Raw genomic sequence first — 18,205 nt, 5'->3', positions numbered from 1 at the left:
ACCACCCCATGGGGGAAAAGCAGGCTGTGTCTGTGTCTGCTCTGCAGCAGCAGAGCAGACACAGACCTGTCATCTGCTTGCTTAGCGGGGATCAGCGGAGAGATCCCCTGCTGAGCAAACGGATCCACTGGCGGGTCCGCCCTGTCTGAAAGGGGCTTGCTATGGGGGCACACACAAAAGAGGAGCCTGGAGCGCCGGCGAGGGACCCCAGAAAAGGAGGTTCAGGACCACTCTGTGCAAAACCTTTGCACAGAGCAGGTTAGTAACATGTTTGTTATGTTAATAAAAAAAAAAAGTATGACCTTTACAATCACTTTAAAAAGGCACTGTTGCTGAACCATTAATTTTAACAAAAATCTTAATATATAATTATATGTGCATTTAATGTATGTTATGCATGTAATTTATCTGCAAATGCTTTGTGTGGATATCCAAAAGTCCTGAGATTGTTGCTGGACCAGGGGCAGACTGACCATTTGGAAACTCGGGCACTGCCCGAGGGCCCGGGGTCAGGGGGCCCCATGAGATGCCCCAGGTACCTTTTTCATAGGCTTTTTTGAGTTTGGGCAAGGACACAGGGGCCCCATGATCCCCTATTGCCCGGGGGCCCCATGAGTTGTCAGTCCGCTCCTGTGCTGGACACCACCATCTTGAAACTGTCACTCAAGTGGGACTCTTTAGTATTCTCCTTCACTCCTACCCTGACAATTACATAGAAGGTTATGTAGAGAGGTGAAAGGAGAGGAGACGATGCTGGGCCAGCACAGACAGTAATCAGACACTTTCAGAAGAGGTAAGGGTTATGACTTGCAAGCAGAGAGGGGGCAATGCTAGGGTATGAACTCTTTCTGTAGTAGTAAGTAAACATTAAAAATCTAAAATACTTGATTTTTGTGTGCTTTTACCTGCAGCTAAAAGAGTTGACCACATTGTTTATGGTATATCCCAAGTAGAGATAGTGGCATATAGGATAGGATACAAGCTAGCCAACAGGACTTGGTTGAAATTCTGAGCCCCTTTTCTATAGTTCATCCTATTTTTGGAGCTTGTTCAAGATACCTTTCAACATTTTTTCTTTTCTAATAGCCAAACTCCATATCTCTACTCATGGACTCTCTGTGTACTGCTCTTCTATCAGTATAGCCCAGGAGATTTATGCACAGTGTTAAGAATATTATTTGGTACCAATCCATGTGGGCTCATTAAAATACAGCTATTCCTTCTCTCCCCCTTGTTGTCTTTTAGACTCAAGAAGGGATTTTCTGATGCCCTTTGTGCTCCCCATGCTCTCACATTGTGGAGGTGGTCAGTGATTCAAGGACACACTCTAGTGACTGGCTAATCATTTTCACAGTTTTGTTAGTGTTTCACATTAACCACCTCTTCCACTAAAAGATTTTGAAATTGAAACGCATCAACATTCAAATGTAAAACGGTGTCAGAATATGGCTACTGGAACAGCTATTTTGTAATATATGTAGGCAGGGTGGTGCTGATGCCATATACAAATGTACGTCATTTGATGTTAAGTGGTTGTACCGGGATGATGTATTGTTTAAGCTGGAGGCCCCCAGTGCCTCTCCAGGCTCTACCGTCCCACCAGCGAGCCCAGAATGAAAGCTGGTGGTTCTGCTGGCTTACCACAGAGATCTCCGAGGACTGGAAGGTCCCCGATTATCTCTGTGATATAGGAAACCAGAAGCGACAAGTGGAAGTAAACTGTACCATTTTTTAAAATAGGGAAAGCATCTGAACACACCAATCTTGGTGTAATCAGATGCTTTTAGGTCAGAGGAGAGATCGGGGTCTAAAAGAACCCCAATCTCTCCATAAAGAGTACCTGTCATTGCCTATTGCTGTTACAAGGGATGGTTACATTCCTTGTCACAGCAATAAAAGTTATTAAAAATTTTTTAAAGCACCCGTCCCCCGCTTGTGTGCAAAGCACATACATAAACGGTGACAGCACCACACATGTGAGGTATTGTTGTGAATGTCTGAGCGAGAGCAGTAATTCTAGCACTGGATCTCCTCTGTAACTCTAAACTGGTAATGCGTAAAGGCTTTTAATCATCGCCTATGGCATCATAGTTTGTCACTATTTCATGGGTATGTGCCATTTTGTAGCATAACATGTTGTATCTGTTTACTTGGCATAACACCATCTTTCATATTGTACCAAAAACTGGGTATTGTATTGTGCTTATGTGCATTAAAATTCATGAAAATGTATTTTTTCCACTACACTTGTGTTCGAAAAAACCGCTGCGCAAATACCATGTGACCCACCATTTTATCTTTAGGGCCTCTGCAAAAAAAAACCCAAAATTATATTTAAAGTGTCTCCCAGAAGTGAGTACACCTCTCTCATTTTTGTAAATATTTTATTATATCTTTTCATGTGACAACACTGAAGAAATGACACTTTGCTACAATGTAAAGTAGTGAGTGTACAGCTTGTATAACAGTGTAAATTTGCTGTCTCCTCAAAATAACGCAAAACACACCGCTGGCAACAAAAGTGAGTACACCCCTAAGTGAAAATGTCCACAATGGGCCCAATTAGCCATATTCCCTCCCCGGTGTCATGTGATTCATAAGTGTTACAAGGTCTCAGGTGTGAATGGGGAGCAGGGGTGTTAAATTTGGTGCTATCACTCTCACTCTCTCATATTGGTCACTAGAAGTTCAACATGGAACCTCATGGCAAAGAACTCAGAGGATCTGAAAAAAGAATTGTTGCTCTACATAAAGATGGCCTAGACTATAAAAAGATTGCCAAGACCCTGAAACTGACCTGCAGCACGGTGACCAAGACCATACAGCGGTTTTAAAGGACAGGTTCCACTCAGAACAGGCCTCGCCATGGTCAACCAAAGATGTTGAGTGCACATGCTCAGCGTCATATCCAGAGGTTGTCTTTGGGAAATAGACATATGAGTGCTACCAGCATTGCTGCAGAGGTTGAAGGGGTGGGGGGTCAACCTGTCAGTGGTGAGACCATACGCCGCACACTGCATCAAATTGGTCTGCATGTCTGTCATCCCAGAAGGAAGCCTCTTCTAAAGATGATGCAAAAGAAAGCCTGCAAACAGTTTGCTGAAGACAAGCAGACTAAGGACATGGATTACTGGAACCATGTCCTGTGGTCTGATGAGACCAAGATAAACTTATTTGGTTCAGATGGTGTCAAGCGTGTGTGGCGGCAACCAGGTGAGGAGTACAAAGATTAGTGTGTCTTGCCTACATTCAAGCATGGTGGTGGAAGTGTCATGGTCTGGAGCTGCATGAGTGCTGCTGGCACTGGGGAGCTACAGTTCATTGAGGGAACCATGAATGCCAACATGTACTGTGACATACTGAAGCAGCGCATGATCCCCTTCCTTTGGAGAGTGGGCTGCAGGGCAGTATTCCAACATGATAACGACCCCAAACACACCTCCAAGACGATCACTGGCTTGCTAAAGAAGCTGAGGGTAAAGGTGATGGACTGGCCAAGCATGTCTCCAGACCTAAACTCTATTAAGCATCTGTGGAGCATCCTCAAACGGAAGGTGGAGGAGCGCAAGGTCTCTAACATCCACCAGCTCCATGATGTCGTCATGGAGGAGTGGAAGGGGCAACCTGTGAAGCTCTGGTGAACTCCGTGCCCAAGAGGGATAAGGCTGTGCTGGAAAATAATGGTGGCCACACAAAATATTGACACTTTGGGACCAATATAGACATTATCACTTTTGTTGCCAGCGGTTTAGACATTAATGGCGATGTGTTGAGTTATTTTGAGGGGACAGCAAAATTACAAGCTGTACACTCACTACTTTACATTCTAGCAAAGTGTCATTTCTTCAGTGTTGTCACACGAAAAGATATAATAAAATCATTACAAAAATGTGAGGGGTGTACTCACTTCTGTGATATACTGTATATGTACAGTGGGGATCGAAAGTTTGGGCACCCCAGCTAAAAATTTGTATTAACGTGCATAAAGAAGCCAAGGAAAGATGGAAAAATCTCCAAAAGGCATCAGATTACAGATTAGACATTCTTATAATATGTCAACAAAAGTTAGATTTTATTTCCATCATTTACACTTTCAAAATAACAGAAAACAAAAAAATGGCGTCTGCAAAAGTTTGGGCACCCTGCAGAGTTAATATCTTGTACTGCCCCCTTTGGCAAGTATCACAGCTTGTAAACGCTTTTTGTAGCCAGCCAAGAGTCTTTCAATTCTTGTTTGAGGTATCTTTGCCCATTCTTCCATACAAAAGTCTTCAAGTTCTTTGAGATTTCTGGGCTGTCTGTCAAGTACTACTCTTTTAAGGTCTATCCATAGATTTTCAATTATGTTGAGGTCAGGAGATTGTGAAGGCCATGGCAAAACCTTCAGTTTACGCCTCTTGATGTAATCCCCCATGGATTTTGAGGTGTGTTTAGGATCATTATCCATTTGTAGAAGCCATCCTTCTCTTTAACTTCAGCTTTTTCACAGATGGCATCAAGTTACCATCCAAAATTTGCTGAAATTTTATTGAATCCATCTTTCCTTCTACTCGTGAGATGTTCCCTGTGCCACTGGCTGCAACACAACCCCAAAGCATGATTGATCCAACCCCATGCTTAACAGTTGGACAGAGGTTCTTTTCATTAAATTCTGTGCCCCTTCTTCTCCAAATGTACCTTTGCTCATTCCGGCCAAAAAGTTCAATTTTAACTTCATCGGTCCACAGAACTTGTTTCCAAAATGCATCAGGCTTGTCTATATGTTCATTTGCAAAGTTCAAACGATGATTTTTGTGGTGAGGACGTAGAAGAGGTTTTCTTCTGATGACTCTTCCATGAAGACTATTTGTACAAGTATCTCTTTATAGTGGAATAGTGTACCACAACTCCAGTGTCTGCCAGATCTTTCTGGAGGGATCGTGCAGTCAAACGTGGGTTTTAAATTGTTTTTCTCACAATCCTGCGAGCTGTTCTGTCTGATATTTTTCTTGGTCTTCCAGATCTTGCTTTAACTTCCACTGTTCCTGATGACTGCCATTTCTTAATTACATTCCGAACAGAGGATATTGACATCTGAAAACGCTTTGCTATCTTCTTATAGCCTTCTCCAGCTTTGTGAGCGTCAACTATTTGTAGTTTCAGTTTTCTAGACAACTGCTTAGAAGAACCCATGGTGCTGATTGTTGGGGCAAGGTCAGATGAGTCTGGGCATTTAAAACCTTTGAGAATGACATAACCTGGTCTTCCCAGAAGATGACTGAGAACAATCCATGACACTGGCAGGTCTCAGCTTTGCAAAGGGGGCAGTGCATGCTAGAAATTCTGCAGGGTGCCCAAACTTTTGCAGACGCCATTTTTTTGTTTTCTGTTATTTTGAAAGTGTAAATGATGGAAAGCAAATCTAACTTTTGTTGACATATTATAAGAATGTCTAATCTGTAATTTGATGCCTTTTGGAGATTTTTCCATCTTTCCTTGGCTTCTTTATGCACATTAATACGAATTTTTAGCTGGGGTGCCCAAACTTTCGATCCCCACTATATATATATATATATATATATATATATATATATATATATGATTTTTACTTGTAAACAAAAAAGTGTCAGAAAAAGGCCTGGTTTTCAACTGGATATATTGTACTGGGCCAACTATGGTCATATATTATTATTATTATTATTATTATTATTAATATACAGGATTTATATAGATCTATTGGCTTAAATGCTTGTATGGAAACTTCTTTTATCTTTTTTTTTTTCAATAAAATAACAAAATAATTGTATTTTTGTGTTTAATTGGTGCCCAAAAAATCCCAGTCCATATTATTTTCACTTCTGTAACTATTATCAGGGATGTGGCACCCCTGACAATCATTAGGCTAGATTTATAAACACTTAGGAACCATGAAACAAGGTTTGATAAGGACTTACTTCGGATCTGGCTGGTCAGCTTTGTTGGTTAGATGTTCATATCCATACTGATTAAGTATACTGACAACAAACATGGGTGCCAGGGACTGAGCAGGCTTTGTGAATAGAGCATTTGTTCCAAAGACCATTGAAGACAAAGGAGACCTACACAGTGTAACAGAAAAAAAGGTTAAAATGGATACAATTCAGAATAATCATCTTGAAACAGTGTCTGAATTGTATTTCTTATAGTGCTAAGCAATGGCACTCCCATGTCTGAGAAATAACTTGATCAAATGTTATTTAAGAACACCATGGAAGTTTTCTTACAGCCACAGGCCACTTATGTCACTACTATGTAACAGATAATTCTATATTTTACTTGTTTCAGTGAGCAGCCATTGTGGCAATAATTTATATTCTACACACAGATGTCTGATAGAAATACACAAAGGTGTGATTAAACAAAAAATATTTGACATAAAATGACTTGCATATTGGGACATATTATTCTGCCGTGTAATAAAAATTAAAATATATTTGGGATATCAGCAAATTAGTTAGTTATTTTTCCCTTAAAGGATGCTACTATAATGGTGACTTATAACATACCACTATCCTCAATGAAGTTCTGTCTTGTCTTTTGTTTGTCTATTTTTTTCTTTTTTGTCTATTTTTTTTTTTTTTTTTTAACAGATGCTCTGACCTGTTTTTGCATGACTGATGAGGCCAGTCTCTGATTTCTCTTTACCTGTGGCATTTTACTACCCCTGGTTCCACGGTGTACACACCTTTCCATTAACCGCATATGCTGTTCTTCTTTGCCTCCTACCTAACGGCCATTTCACAATTCCAACAAAGCAGTAGAGACAGGTGGTGGATCTGTGTTTTTACCACCTGTCAACCAAAATCCAAACATTGCAGCCAAATCGAGTGGTACACATGCCATGGCCACAATGCTTTGTTTTGTCACCAATTAACTCTGGTTGCAGAGTTTGACAAACAAGGCTGCCAATCAAACTCGCCCATTGGTGTCAATGGGATCGCACCGCAATTACAAGCCAAAACACTTGGCACGTGGCCAAAACAGAATCCCCCTTTGAATTTGAAAGAAAAAAAGTCCAAGCATACACAGTTAGATAACAGCAGGATCACTTTCTGAATGCCCAGCAGTCACTGCTGCTCCACCGCCACCACCAGTATAGACTGCCTCCTGTGTGAAAAAGCCCTAAAAAGAACCTCACAATCCTGTGGTGATATCAAGGCTGGTTACATATCTCACAAGGCACTGCCCTTGGAATGGGGTACAAGTCAATCTTTGATACTTTGCCTAATTTCCAGAAGTTAAGCAAAATCTTAATGAACTTATCTTTCAAGGGAAGCAGAACTATGATGCTACACCAGCCTTTTTCAAATGGGGTGCTGTGGTAAAACGCCTACAAATTGCCCCAAAATTCTCAGACACATGCCAACAGATGGATCAAGCCTGCCTATTTTCTTACAAAAAGCCACAGCTTTTTATTGTGCAGCATTACAACCTTGGACACCAAACAAAAGAAATTGATAGGCCTCTTTCAGATATGGTGGACCCACCAACGGATCCATTTGCTCAGCGGGGGATCTCTCCACTGAGAAAGCAGAAGACAGGTCAGTGTCTGCTCCGCTGCTACATAGTAGACACAGACACAGCCTGCTTTTTTCCTATGTAGCGGTCTGATGGAAATGGACCACCTGTCTGTTTCTACCTTACTGTCATCTGATCCACCGGATGGATGGGGAACAGATTCCCATCCATTATTGGCGTACAGGATCAGATCAGATGCTGGCGGGTGTCAGCAGACACTTGTCCATAGAGGTCTATGGATGGTCTGTTCGGGTCCACCAGAAAAGCTGACAGGCAGACCCAATCGGACCGAAAGGTGAAAGGGGCCATAGAGAGAAAAGAATGCTGGAATACTAGTCAGTACCAGTGTGCAAAGCTACATTTGCTTTGCAAAAGCAAACCATGTAGGAGTCCTACATGTGTGGATGCTGCATTATGTAAAACTAGCAGTTTATTTACATTTTAGAATAGGATACCTCAAGATTGTGCATAGTTTTAAACGGTTTCTTGACTGAAAAAAAGGTTAAGAAACACTGAGGTATACACAAGCTGCTCACTTTTGGACTCCAGGATCACCTCTAAATCAAGCATTCTTTTGACTTATTCTGTCTGCCTATGGGTTCCAGAATCTGATAGGGCTTAAGACGAACACAAACTTGTGGCCTCATAACAACATCATGTCTAAAGCTACACTTCGGGGGAAATAACCTTCACCCTTGCAGTGGGTCTCCTCCACTGCAAGTATTTACTGCTTATTCCTTGCTCCCTCAGCAGCCACCAATCTTCTTCAATGTTTGATGCCCTTAGGTGAGGGCATACCCTCAGCATCTTCCTGTACAATGTGGGACTACTGGCCCTGCATTGTACAGAATGAAGTCAGAGAGCTGTAACTAGGGGAAAAGGGAGACCGTTCACATGAAGAGCAAGGAATGAGGTAAGTATATCACCTTATTGATCATCCCCTAGCCAAAAGAAGCAGTTAACCCTAAATCTTTTCTCCCCCTCCCCCCCATAGTTCAGATTTAATCAAATTGTTGAACCCTCACAAGTACTATACATTTGTCTTGTTCCACAAACATTTTCATATCCAGCTGTTGGACTACTGACTGGGTCTCCATTACTGTTACCTCCTCTAATCCCCTTCTGGCTTGGAAGGGAGTTCTACCACTTCCGAGATGCCTGTCTTTTCAGTGCTTAAGTTTGCATGAGGAAACATGCTTCTTTTTTCATTTATCAGGCTAGCATACCTTCTACTTTACTTCTCTTACTTTCTTGAGCAACTGATTTTCTTGCCTCATTTTCGACCACTGGATAGCAAGTAGTAATCCATGACCACAAGGATATACTGGTGAGCTCTAGCCAACCTATTAAGTCCATTCTTATTCTTCAATTATTCAAAAGGGAATCTGATAGGCAATGGAACCAATGAACGGAGACAGCGGGATTAAGGGAACAAAACCTGGCACTCCAAGGTAAGACTCACAATCTTATTTTACATCTGCATTAAACACTGGCCAAAACCCCCTGATGAATATAGTCTTTGTTTTTGAGACCTAGCTTTGTTTAAGGACTCCAACACCATCCTTTTATAATATCTGAGCATTATAAGTTTTTTCACAATGTTGTCATATAACATACTGGTTTTACAGCAATATGTGGAAACACATTTTTAGCACCTGAAAGATGTGGTTATCAAAATATCACTTTGATGTTATCTTGTACTTTAGACAAAAGATAGATCTCTGAACTGGGTGGTGTCAAAGTTCTCCCAAGAAATGTCTCGTTTCTGCACTTCGGAGGTCTTTTATAACACCTCTTTCCACTGCAAGTAGAGATTGTTTACTTTCACCATCGATCACCACAAACTCAACTTCAACCTATGATCATATGGATTAGGTGTATACACAAAGGTACTGTATTACTCTCACCCTCAGGTTCACATATAGTATTTCTCTATCTATTACACAAGTCCTAAAATAGTGTGAAGTTCCACTGCTTATCTCAAATGTAACTAGAGCAGTAGGATAGCTTATGCAGTCCCCATGGATAAAGGGCACTCCATTCCGGGACTGGATCAGTCTACAACGTACCTGAATCCATCAGGCAGGCATGACTCAGAGTCTAAGGCAGCAATGGGCAAACTACGGCCCGCGGGCCGTATACGGCCCGGCGGACCTTTTAATCCGGCCCACGGAGCGTGGGGAGCTAGGCTCCTCTCACAGTCCGCCCTGAAGGCCGGTGTAGCATGAAAATCTGTCTCCTATGAGGATCTGTCCCCCTCGACGTATCTGCGCATGTGCCGGAGATCGCCGATCGGCTGCTAATGCCTGAAACTGGCACATGCGCAGATACGTCGAGGGGGACAGATCCTCATAGGAGACAGATTTTTATGCTACAGGTGTACAGCGCGGGAACACGGCGAGAGGAGCAAAGGTAAGTGAATTGACACAGGGGGGACTTAATATGGGGGATGAATTACTATAGGGGGGATGTATTACTATATGGGGGATGAATTACTATATGGGGGATGAATTACTGTGGGGGATGAATTACTATATGGGGGATGAATTACTATATGGGGGATGAATTACTATATGGGGGATGAATTACTATATGGGGGATGAATTACTATGGGGGATGAATTACTATATGAAGGATGAATTACTATATGGGGGATGAATTACTATATGGGGGATGAATTACTATGGGGGATGAATTACTATATGGGGGATGAATTACTATGGGGGATGAATTATTATATGGGGGATGAATTACTATATGGGGGATGAATTACTATATGAAGGATGAATTACTATATGGGGGATGAATTACTATATGGGGGATGAATTACTATATGAAGGATGAATTACTATATGGGGGATGAATTACTATATGGGGGATGAATTACTATATGAAGGATGAATTACTATATGGGGGATGAATTACTATGGGGGATGAATTACTATATGGGGGATGAATTACTATGAGGGATGAATTACTATATGGGGGATGAATTACTATATGGGGGATGAATTACTATATGAAGGATGAATTACTATATGGGGGATGAATTACTATGGGGGATGAATTACTATATGGGGGATGAATTACTATGGGGGATGAATTACTATATGGGGGGTGAATTACTATGGGGGATGAATTACTATATGGGGGATGAATTACTATGGGGGATGAATTACTATGGGGGATGAATTACTATAGGGGGGGGTGAATTACTATATGGGGGATGAATTACTATATGAAGGATGAATTACTATATGGGGGATGAATTACTATGGGGGATGAATTACTATATGGGGGATGAATTACTATATGGGGGATGAATTACTATGGGGAATGAATTACTATATGAAGGATGAATTACTATATGGGGGATGAATTACTATATGAAGGATGAATTACTATATGGGGGATGAATTACTATATGGGGGATGAATTACTATGGGGGATGAATTACTATATGGGGGATGAATTACTATATGGGGGATGAATTACTATGGGGGATGAATTATTATATGAAGGATGAATTACTATGGGGGATGAATTACTATATGGGGGATGAATTACTATATGAAGGATGAATTACTATGGGGGATGAATTACTATATGGGGGATGAATTACTATGGGGGATGAATTACTATATGGGGGATGAATTACTATATGGGGGATGAATTACTATGAGGGATGAATTACTATATGGGGGATGAATTACTATGGGGGATGAATTACTATGGGGGATGAATTACTATATGGGGGATGAATTACTATATGGGGGATGAATTACTATATGATGGATGAATTACTATGGGGGATGAATTACTATATGGGGGATGAATTACTATATGGGGGATGAATTACTATGGGGGATGAATTACTATATGGGGGATGAATTACTATGGGGGATGAATTACTATATGGGGGATGAATTACTATGGGGGATGAATTACTATATGGGGGATGAATTACTATATGGGGGATGAATTACTATATGGGGGATGAATTACTATGGGGGATGAATTACTATATGGGGGATGAATTACTATGGGGGATGAATTACTATATGGGGGATGAATTACTATGGGAGATGAATTACTATATGGGGGATGAATTACTATGCTTACTATGGGGGAATATTACTATACTTACTATGGATGACACATACACATCATTCATCTACTCTTGGTCCGGCCCCCGGGTCCAATATATGAACCCATTGCGGCCCTCAAGTCAAAAAGTTTGCCCACCCCTGGTCTAAGGGCTTGGACACTTTAACTATGTAGCAGCAAATCTGTTTCTCAGATACATACAGGGAGGGGGGGAAAAAAAAAAAGGACATGCGTCCGACAGTACCACATTCTAGAGGCAATGTACTGGCCCCTGGTTTGTTCCAGGGCCCTTCAAGCAGAGCTTCTAAGAATATACGAATGTTTAGCTTTCTGGAGGCTCAGTCCAACTACTTTAGTGCTTGGATTTTTTTTTCATTAAACAGTCTTGCTTGTTGCAGGGCAAGAAGGTCCTCGGTTTCTAGTTAATGCTTAACCATCACCACCAGTGCCATCAGAGGAGTGGTTCATGATAACCCGTTACACAATTTTAAGCTTTATAAGGGCCTTTGGCTATAAGCATTTCTTTACAAGATGGACTATGTTGTGCATTAGTGAGTTGGGGTGATAGTTCCATACATCCATCTAGGTACAATTTGGGAACACACAGAAGCTGTAACTCTCAGATTCTACTTTTAACTTCTTGTGGTCTGTGACATACTCTGGGCCAGGATGGTTATAAGTTTTATAAAAGTCTGCAAGCAAGAGGGGCCCCACACAACGCATCCATTGATTTTTAGAAGTCAGAGTCTGTGTTAATGTATACCTTCAACTTTGGGGGTCATCTTTTGCAAAAAAGTTAATATTAATGGCTCTAACTAATCCAGTGCTGCCAAGGATTGGTAGCTATATCCCAGCGTTGACAGTTGGCATGCATAGATTCCCTGAGATCCATTTGCCCGGGCATCCAGGAATCTCCATAGAGCTGCCATATGGGTGGCCAGCTATCTGATTGCTACTTGATGGCTGGCAATAGCTTGTTTGTGGGCAACATGAGTTCCCTGCTGGGTAGCATTAGTCAGTTTGAGCTATAATATAAATTTCTCCATATTGAAGGTACATATTCCTACAGGATGCAATAATTAGCATATTGTCTCTTTAAATGCTACTGCCTTTAACACTTTTACATGCCCACATCCTCCACCATATGCAAAACAGAAAGGGCAAAAAGCTGTGTTTTCAGAAAACAGTTCACACAGAGTTTATCAGTAGTTTGCTTAATGCAGTTATAGTCTGTGGAAAAAAGTGAAGTGATATTGTACACTTCCCTACTAGGGTACAACAAAGACAACTTGAAACAGATGCAGTTCCCTGACTACCAGCAGCTGCTTTGCCTCACCAGGATACATACATTTTTTTTTCTGAGGGCTCTCTTCAGCTGTCACACACACAACAGTAAATCTACTTGGTGGTAGTTTGGTACAGTATATTAAAGGCTATACTATACTGTATATGCAGTTTAAATATTGCACTGCTGTGCCTCCTTCCGAAAATGCTAGCTGCCTGGTTGTCATGCTGATCCAGTGGCTTCAGCGCTTTCTGAGAGATATAGCGAGAATAAGTAAGTAGATCAGGAGTATGACATCATTCTGACTTTACTGACTTCATACGCATTCCATATCAGTAACGCAAAGTACTGAAGCCATCCAACCAGCATTTTCAGAAGAAGGTAAGCAATGCCAGCCTACATATTCATCTCACACAGACATGCATATGTGTTGGAATGTGCTGCCAAGGTTATTTAGAGTGCCATTTAAAATGAGTGGAACTGCAACTAACTGCACTGCAGATTGGGAATTAGCACGCATAGGTGTGAATCCAGCCTAAAGGTTTTTAACTTGAAGTGTAAACAAGGGCTAACTTTTTTTTTTTTTTTTTTACTTGGGCAGAATACAGAAGGCACAGACCTTCTATCAGGTGGTCTATATAGATATGTGTCCCCCACTGGGGTGCTTCACCTCTCTAATTGTCCTGTCTCATAAGGAAGGAAGTAGAAATCCAAAATGTTAGAGCTGTCATGAGAGCAAGAGGTGAGGGGGAATTTCCAGTTGGGGACCAATGTTCAGGTGACAACTGTTTAAGATGGTAACTTCCTTCACATCGGGGAGATATCCTCTCATTCTTTTGTTGTTAAATCTCCAAGGCAGGAGGTGAAGGGAAAATCAGTAAGTAGACAAAAATTAAACTGCCAGGGGTTTAACCCTTCGGTGCTCTGCTCAAGACTCAAAAAAAATATATATATATTTTGGCTATACATACACTAGGAGTTGATTTACAGTTTTGCATGCCTTCGTTTTTCGACTTTTAATATACAGTTTTATCCTTTAGATTTGGTATAAATGTGGTAGTTATTTTGTGCTTGTGTGTGCAAAAAATGATTTTAGTACATTTGTATTGAAAATATAATTTCATCAAACATTTATGCAACTATCGTGTGATGTAAAAAATCAAAAGCACAAGGTCAGAAGCTTTAAAAAAAAAATACAGTTTGGGGGGCATCCCTCACTAACTTTCAAAGCTGTAAGAGAAAAATAACGAAAAACTGCTAAATGTTTTGGACACTTAGGGTAAAGAATGGAAGGCTGGGTCTGACAGTGAGATTAAATCAGTCAACAGTATGAAATAAGTGAATACAAATAAGAGCTAAACTGGTCAATCATAAGATCATAAATTATCCATTTAATTTCATCTTAAAGGCTAAGCATACACCCCAAATAATGATTCAGTGCTGGACAGATAACAGCTTATAGAAGAACCTGTAGGCTGCTTTCACATGTTCTATTTCTATATGTGGTTTTCACACTTGCTGTGCCTTGATGGGTTGAGTTTTCTTCCCACCAGAGACACCACATACATGTCTCTGTGTGGTTTGTGTTTGTATGAATGTGGTAAAATGAAAGTTCTTTTGGGGGCAAGAAATGATATAAATGTGTCAGCCTCCTTTGTAAAGTGTTGTAGAATATGATGATGCAATATGAATGAGAAAATGATTAATATACAGTAAATACTTCCTGTGCAAGTCAATCCTATTATAATCCCTAATGCTGTCCATCCCTACATTGATTTTACAAAACACTTGTTCTAGTCATTTAATTGTTTGGTTATTGAAAATGATAGTTCAGTTCAATCCACAGAAAACATGACAGCATTAAGCTAATAGCTTTAAGGAGAGAAGTCAATTGAAGGCAACTGATTGGTGCTGTGATCATTTTCTGCCTTGATCAACAGGTTTATTAGAATTTCACAAATAGCTCTTTCCCTGAGTCAGTGTCAATAGTAATGTTTCAAAAGACATTGAAACAATGATACCATTCACCACAACAATTGGAATTTTCCAAAGCATCCAAGCGTTTCTGTCTTTGACTCAGTGCAGTTAAAATGGTAGACGTAAAGGTAAAATCTAAATATCACCCAAAACCGTCCTCTACGCTCCTGTCATGACCTTCTGCTCTCAAGCTCCCTTGTCTCCTCTTCCCATGCTCGTCTTCAGGACTTCTCCAGAGCATCTGCTATCCTCTGGAACTCTCTACCTCAATCTGTCTATGTCCTACTCTGGCTGCCTTTAGGTGATCCCTGAAAACTGATCTCTTCAGGGAAGCCTATCACCCCTCCAACTAATTGAAATTTTAACACTTCCATCAGCTCATCCCCCACAGTTATAATCTTTCGAACCGTTTGCCCCACCCTATTAGATTGTAAGCTCTTATGAGCAGGGCTCTCTTAGCCCTCTTGTATTTTATTGTATTGTAACTATACTGCCTCCCTTTATATTGTAAAGCGCTGCACAAACTGTTGGCGCTATATAAATCCTGTATAATAATAAATTATTATTTACCAGATTTGGAATTAGCAGATCATAGGTGTGTGACCAACATAGAAGTCATGGCACATGCATGCATTTTATTTTCCATTTAGTAATTTCTCCCTTTGAAAAGGTGGGATAAAAGCTATACTGGCTGCTGGGCTGGTTGCCCACTGAAACCCATGGGAGTGAATAAGCCCTTATAACTTGTAAAATGATTGACTCCATTATAATTCTAACAAAAGCCAACTGGGTGGAGAGATGGAGGAGTGTATCTACAAAATGTCTCTGCATAGTTTAAATAGTTCTACTCATATTATTCAGTGGAGGAGTCTGCCTGGCCACATTCTAGACAGTGAAAAGAGATTTACTACTAGAAAAAGAGTTCTGATGTAATTACAAGATTATAGAAACCAAGATGTAATTACAGCTTTCAATAACATAATTATTTGAAAAGTGAACCTATGTTGTAGATTGCTTGGTCGTGCTCATACACCTCACAGGAAACAATGCAACTCTTTCCTGCTACTATTTATATTTTCTTACATAACTGTACTATTAAAATAGAGCAGTGGAAAGTTGAGTAATGATATATAAATTTCAGTAACTCACAGCAAGCAAGAAGATTTTTAGTTACAGCAGACAGATAAATTAATGTCACTCTATTTGGTACTGTATTTTCCAGATCAGTTTATCAAACAGGCTGGAAAAATTAAAGTGTAAGATCCCTTAAAACAACTGATCTAAGTGTTCATCAAACGAGGGTCCATGTGCTTACCTCAAGCTTTTATTAAGCGTTTTTTGATGGCTTTGACCCATGAAAATTGTTTGACTTTTAGCATCTTTAAAAAATAGCATTTCTATTTAACAGGCTAGTAAGTACTGTAATATACAGTGAAGGAAATAAGTATTTGATCCTCTGCTGATTTTGAATGTTTGAGTTGCCAAACATCAGCCACGAAACCTTAATGACTTGGAGAGGATCTGCCAAGAGGAGTGGGCCAAAATCCCTCCTGAGATGCGTGCAAACCTGGTGGGCAACTACAGGAAACATCTGACCTCTGTGATTGCCAACAAGGGATTTGCCACCAAGTACTAAGTCATGTTTTGTGAAGGGGATCAAATACTTATTTCCCTCATGAACATGCAAATCAGTGCAGAATTTATTAGACATGCATTTCTTTTGAATTTTCTGTTTGCTACTCTACCTCTCTGTGTTACAATACACCTACCATTCAATTTTTAGACTGATCATTTCTTTGTGAGTGGGCAAATATTCAAAATCAGCAGGGGATCAAACACTTATTTCCTTCACTGTATATATAATAAATAGTATACTGTTAATCTTTTCTCTTTTTACTTGATCTGGAGGTAAATAAACATTTACACAAGAAACATCTGTCAAGTGTAACTGGAGATAACATAATGGAAGGACTTTGAACCAATAATGACCAAGCTGGCAATTTTTACAGTACAATGCAGAGCTGAAAGTTTATTGCATTAATCATAAAGGTGACTAATGTTAATTTAGATATAATCATGCATGTATATTACAGATTTATAAAGGAGTTGATTGCTTAGAGTGGTTGTAAACCCTTACCTATAACCAGAGAAGTGACTGGCCTCACAGAGATTAAACAAATCCTCCTACATACAGTATCTCACAGAAGTGAGTACACCCCTCACATGTTTGTAAATATTTTACACTTTGCTACAATATAAAGTAGTGAGTGTACAGCTTGTATAACAGTGTAAATTTGCTGCCCCTCAAAAAACTCAACACACAGCCATTAATGTCTAAACCGCTGGCAACAAAAGTGAGTACACCACTAAGTGAAAATGTCCAAATTGGGCCCAAAGTGTCAATATTGTGTGGAAACCATTATTTTCCAGCACTGCCTTAACCCTCTTGGGCATGGAGTTCACCAGAGCTTCACAGGTTGCCACTGGTGTCCTCTTCCAGTCCTCCATGACGACATCACGGAGCTGGTGGATGTTAGAGACCTTGCGCTCCTCCACCTTCCGTTTGAGGATGCCTCACAGATGCTCAATAGGGTTTAAGTCTAGAGACATGCTTGGCCAGTCCATCACCTTTACCCTCAGCTTCTTTAGCAAGGCAGTGGACATCTTGGAGGTGTGTTTGGGGTCGTTATGTTGGAATGCTGCCGTGCAGCCCAGTGTTCAAAGGGAGGGGGATCATGCTCTGCTTCAGTATGTCACAGTACATGTTGGCATTCATGGTTCCCTCAATGAACTGTAGCTCCCCAGTGCCAGCAGCACTCATGCAGCCCCAGACCATGACACTCCCACCACCATGCTTGACTGTAGGCAAAACACATTTGTCTTTGTACTCCTCACCTGGTTGCCGCCACACACGCTTGACACCATCTGAACCAAATAAGTTTATCTTGGTCTCATCAGACCACAGGACATGGTTCCAGTAATCCATGTCCTTAGTCTGCTTGTCTTCAGCAAACTGTTTGCGGGCTCTCTTGTACATCATCTTTAGCAGATGTTTCCTTCTGGGACGACAGCCATGCAGACCAATTTGATGCAGTGTGAGGCGTATGGTCTAAGCACTGACAGGCTGACTCCCCACTCCTTCAACCTCTGCAGTAATGCTGGCAGCACTCATACGCCTATTTCCCAAAGACAACCTCTGGATATGATGCTGAGCACGTGCACTCAACTTCTTTGGTTGACCATGGCGAGGCCTGTTCTGAGAGGAACCTGTCCTTTTAAACCGCTGTATGGTCTTGGCCA

General features: G+C 40.8%; 1 protein-coding gene across 2 annotated transcripts in view; it reads right to left on the bottom strand.

Annotated features, from left to right (window-relative positions):
- LOC149463783 (solute carrier family 68 member 1-like) overlaps positions 1–18,205 on the bottom strand; it is an 82,812-nt gene that overhangs the window by 13,854 nt on the left and 50,753 nt on the right. For both annotated transcript variants that reach the window (XM_089674803.1, XM_089674804.1), the window contains exon 6: positions 5,934–6,077. In XM_089674803.1, coding sequence (XP_089530929.1) covers positions 5,934–6,077 — 144 coding nt within the window. The remainder of the gene's footprint in view (positions 1–5,933; positions 6,078–18,205) is intronic.

This window comes from Staurois parvus, unplaced genomic scaffold, assembly GCF_062004578.1.
Source record: "Staurois parvus isolate SC_StPar_1 unplaced genomic scaffold, SC_StPar_1.0 ptg000152l, whole genome shotgun sequence".
Taxonomy (NCBI): Eukaryota; Metazoa; Chordata; class Amphibia; order Anura; family Ranidae; genus Staurois; species Staurois parvus.
Note: the sequence above shows the minus strand (reverse complement) of the source record. Positions and strands in the feature narration are given on the sequence as shown.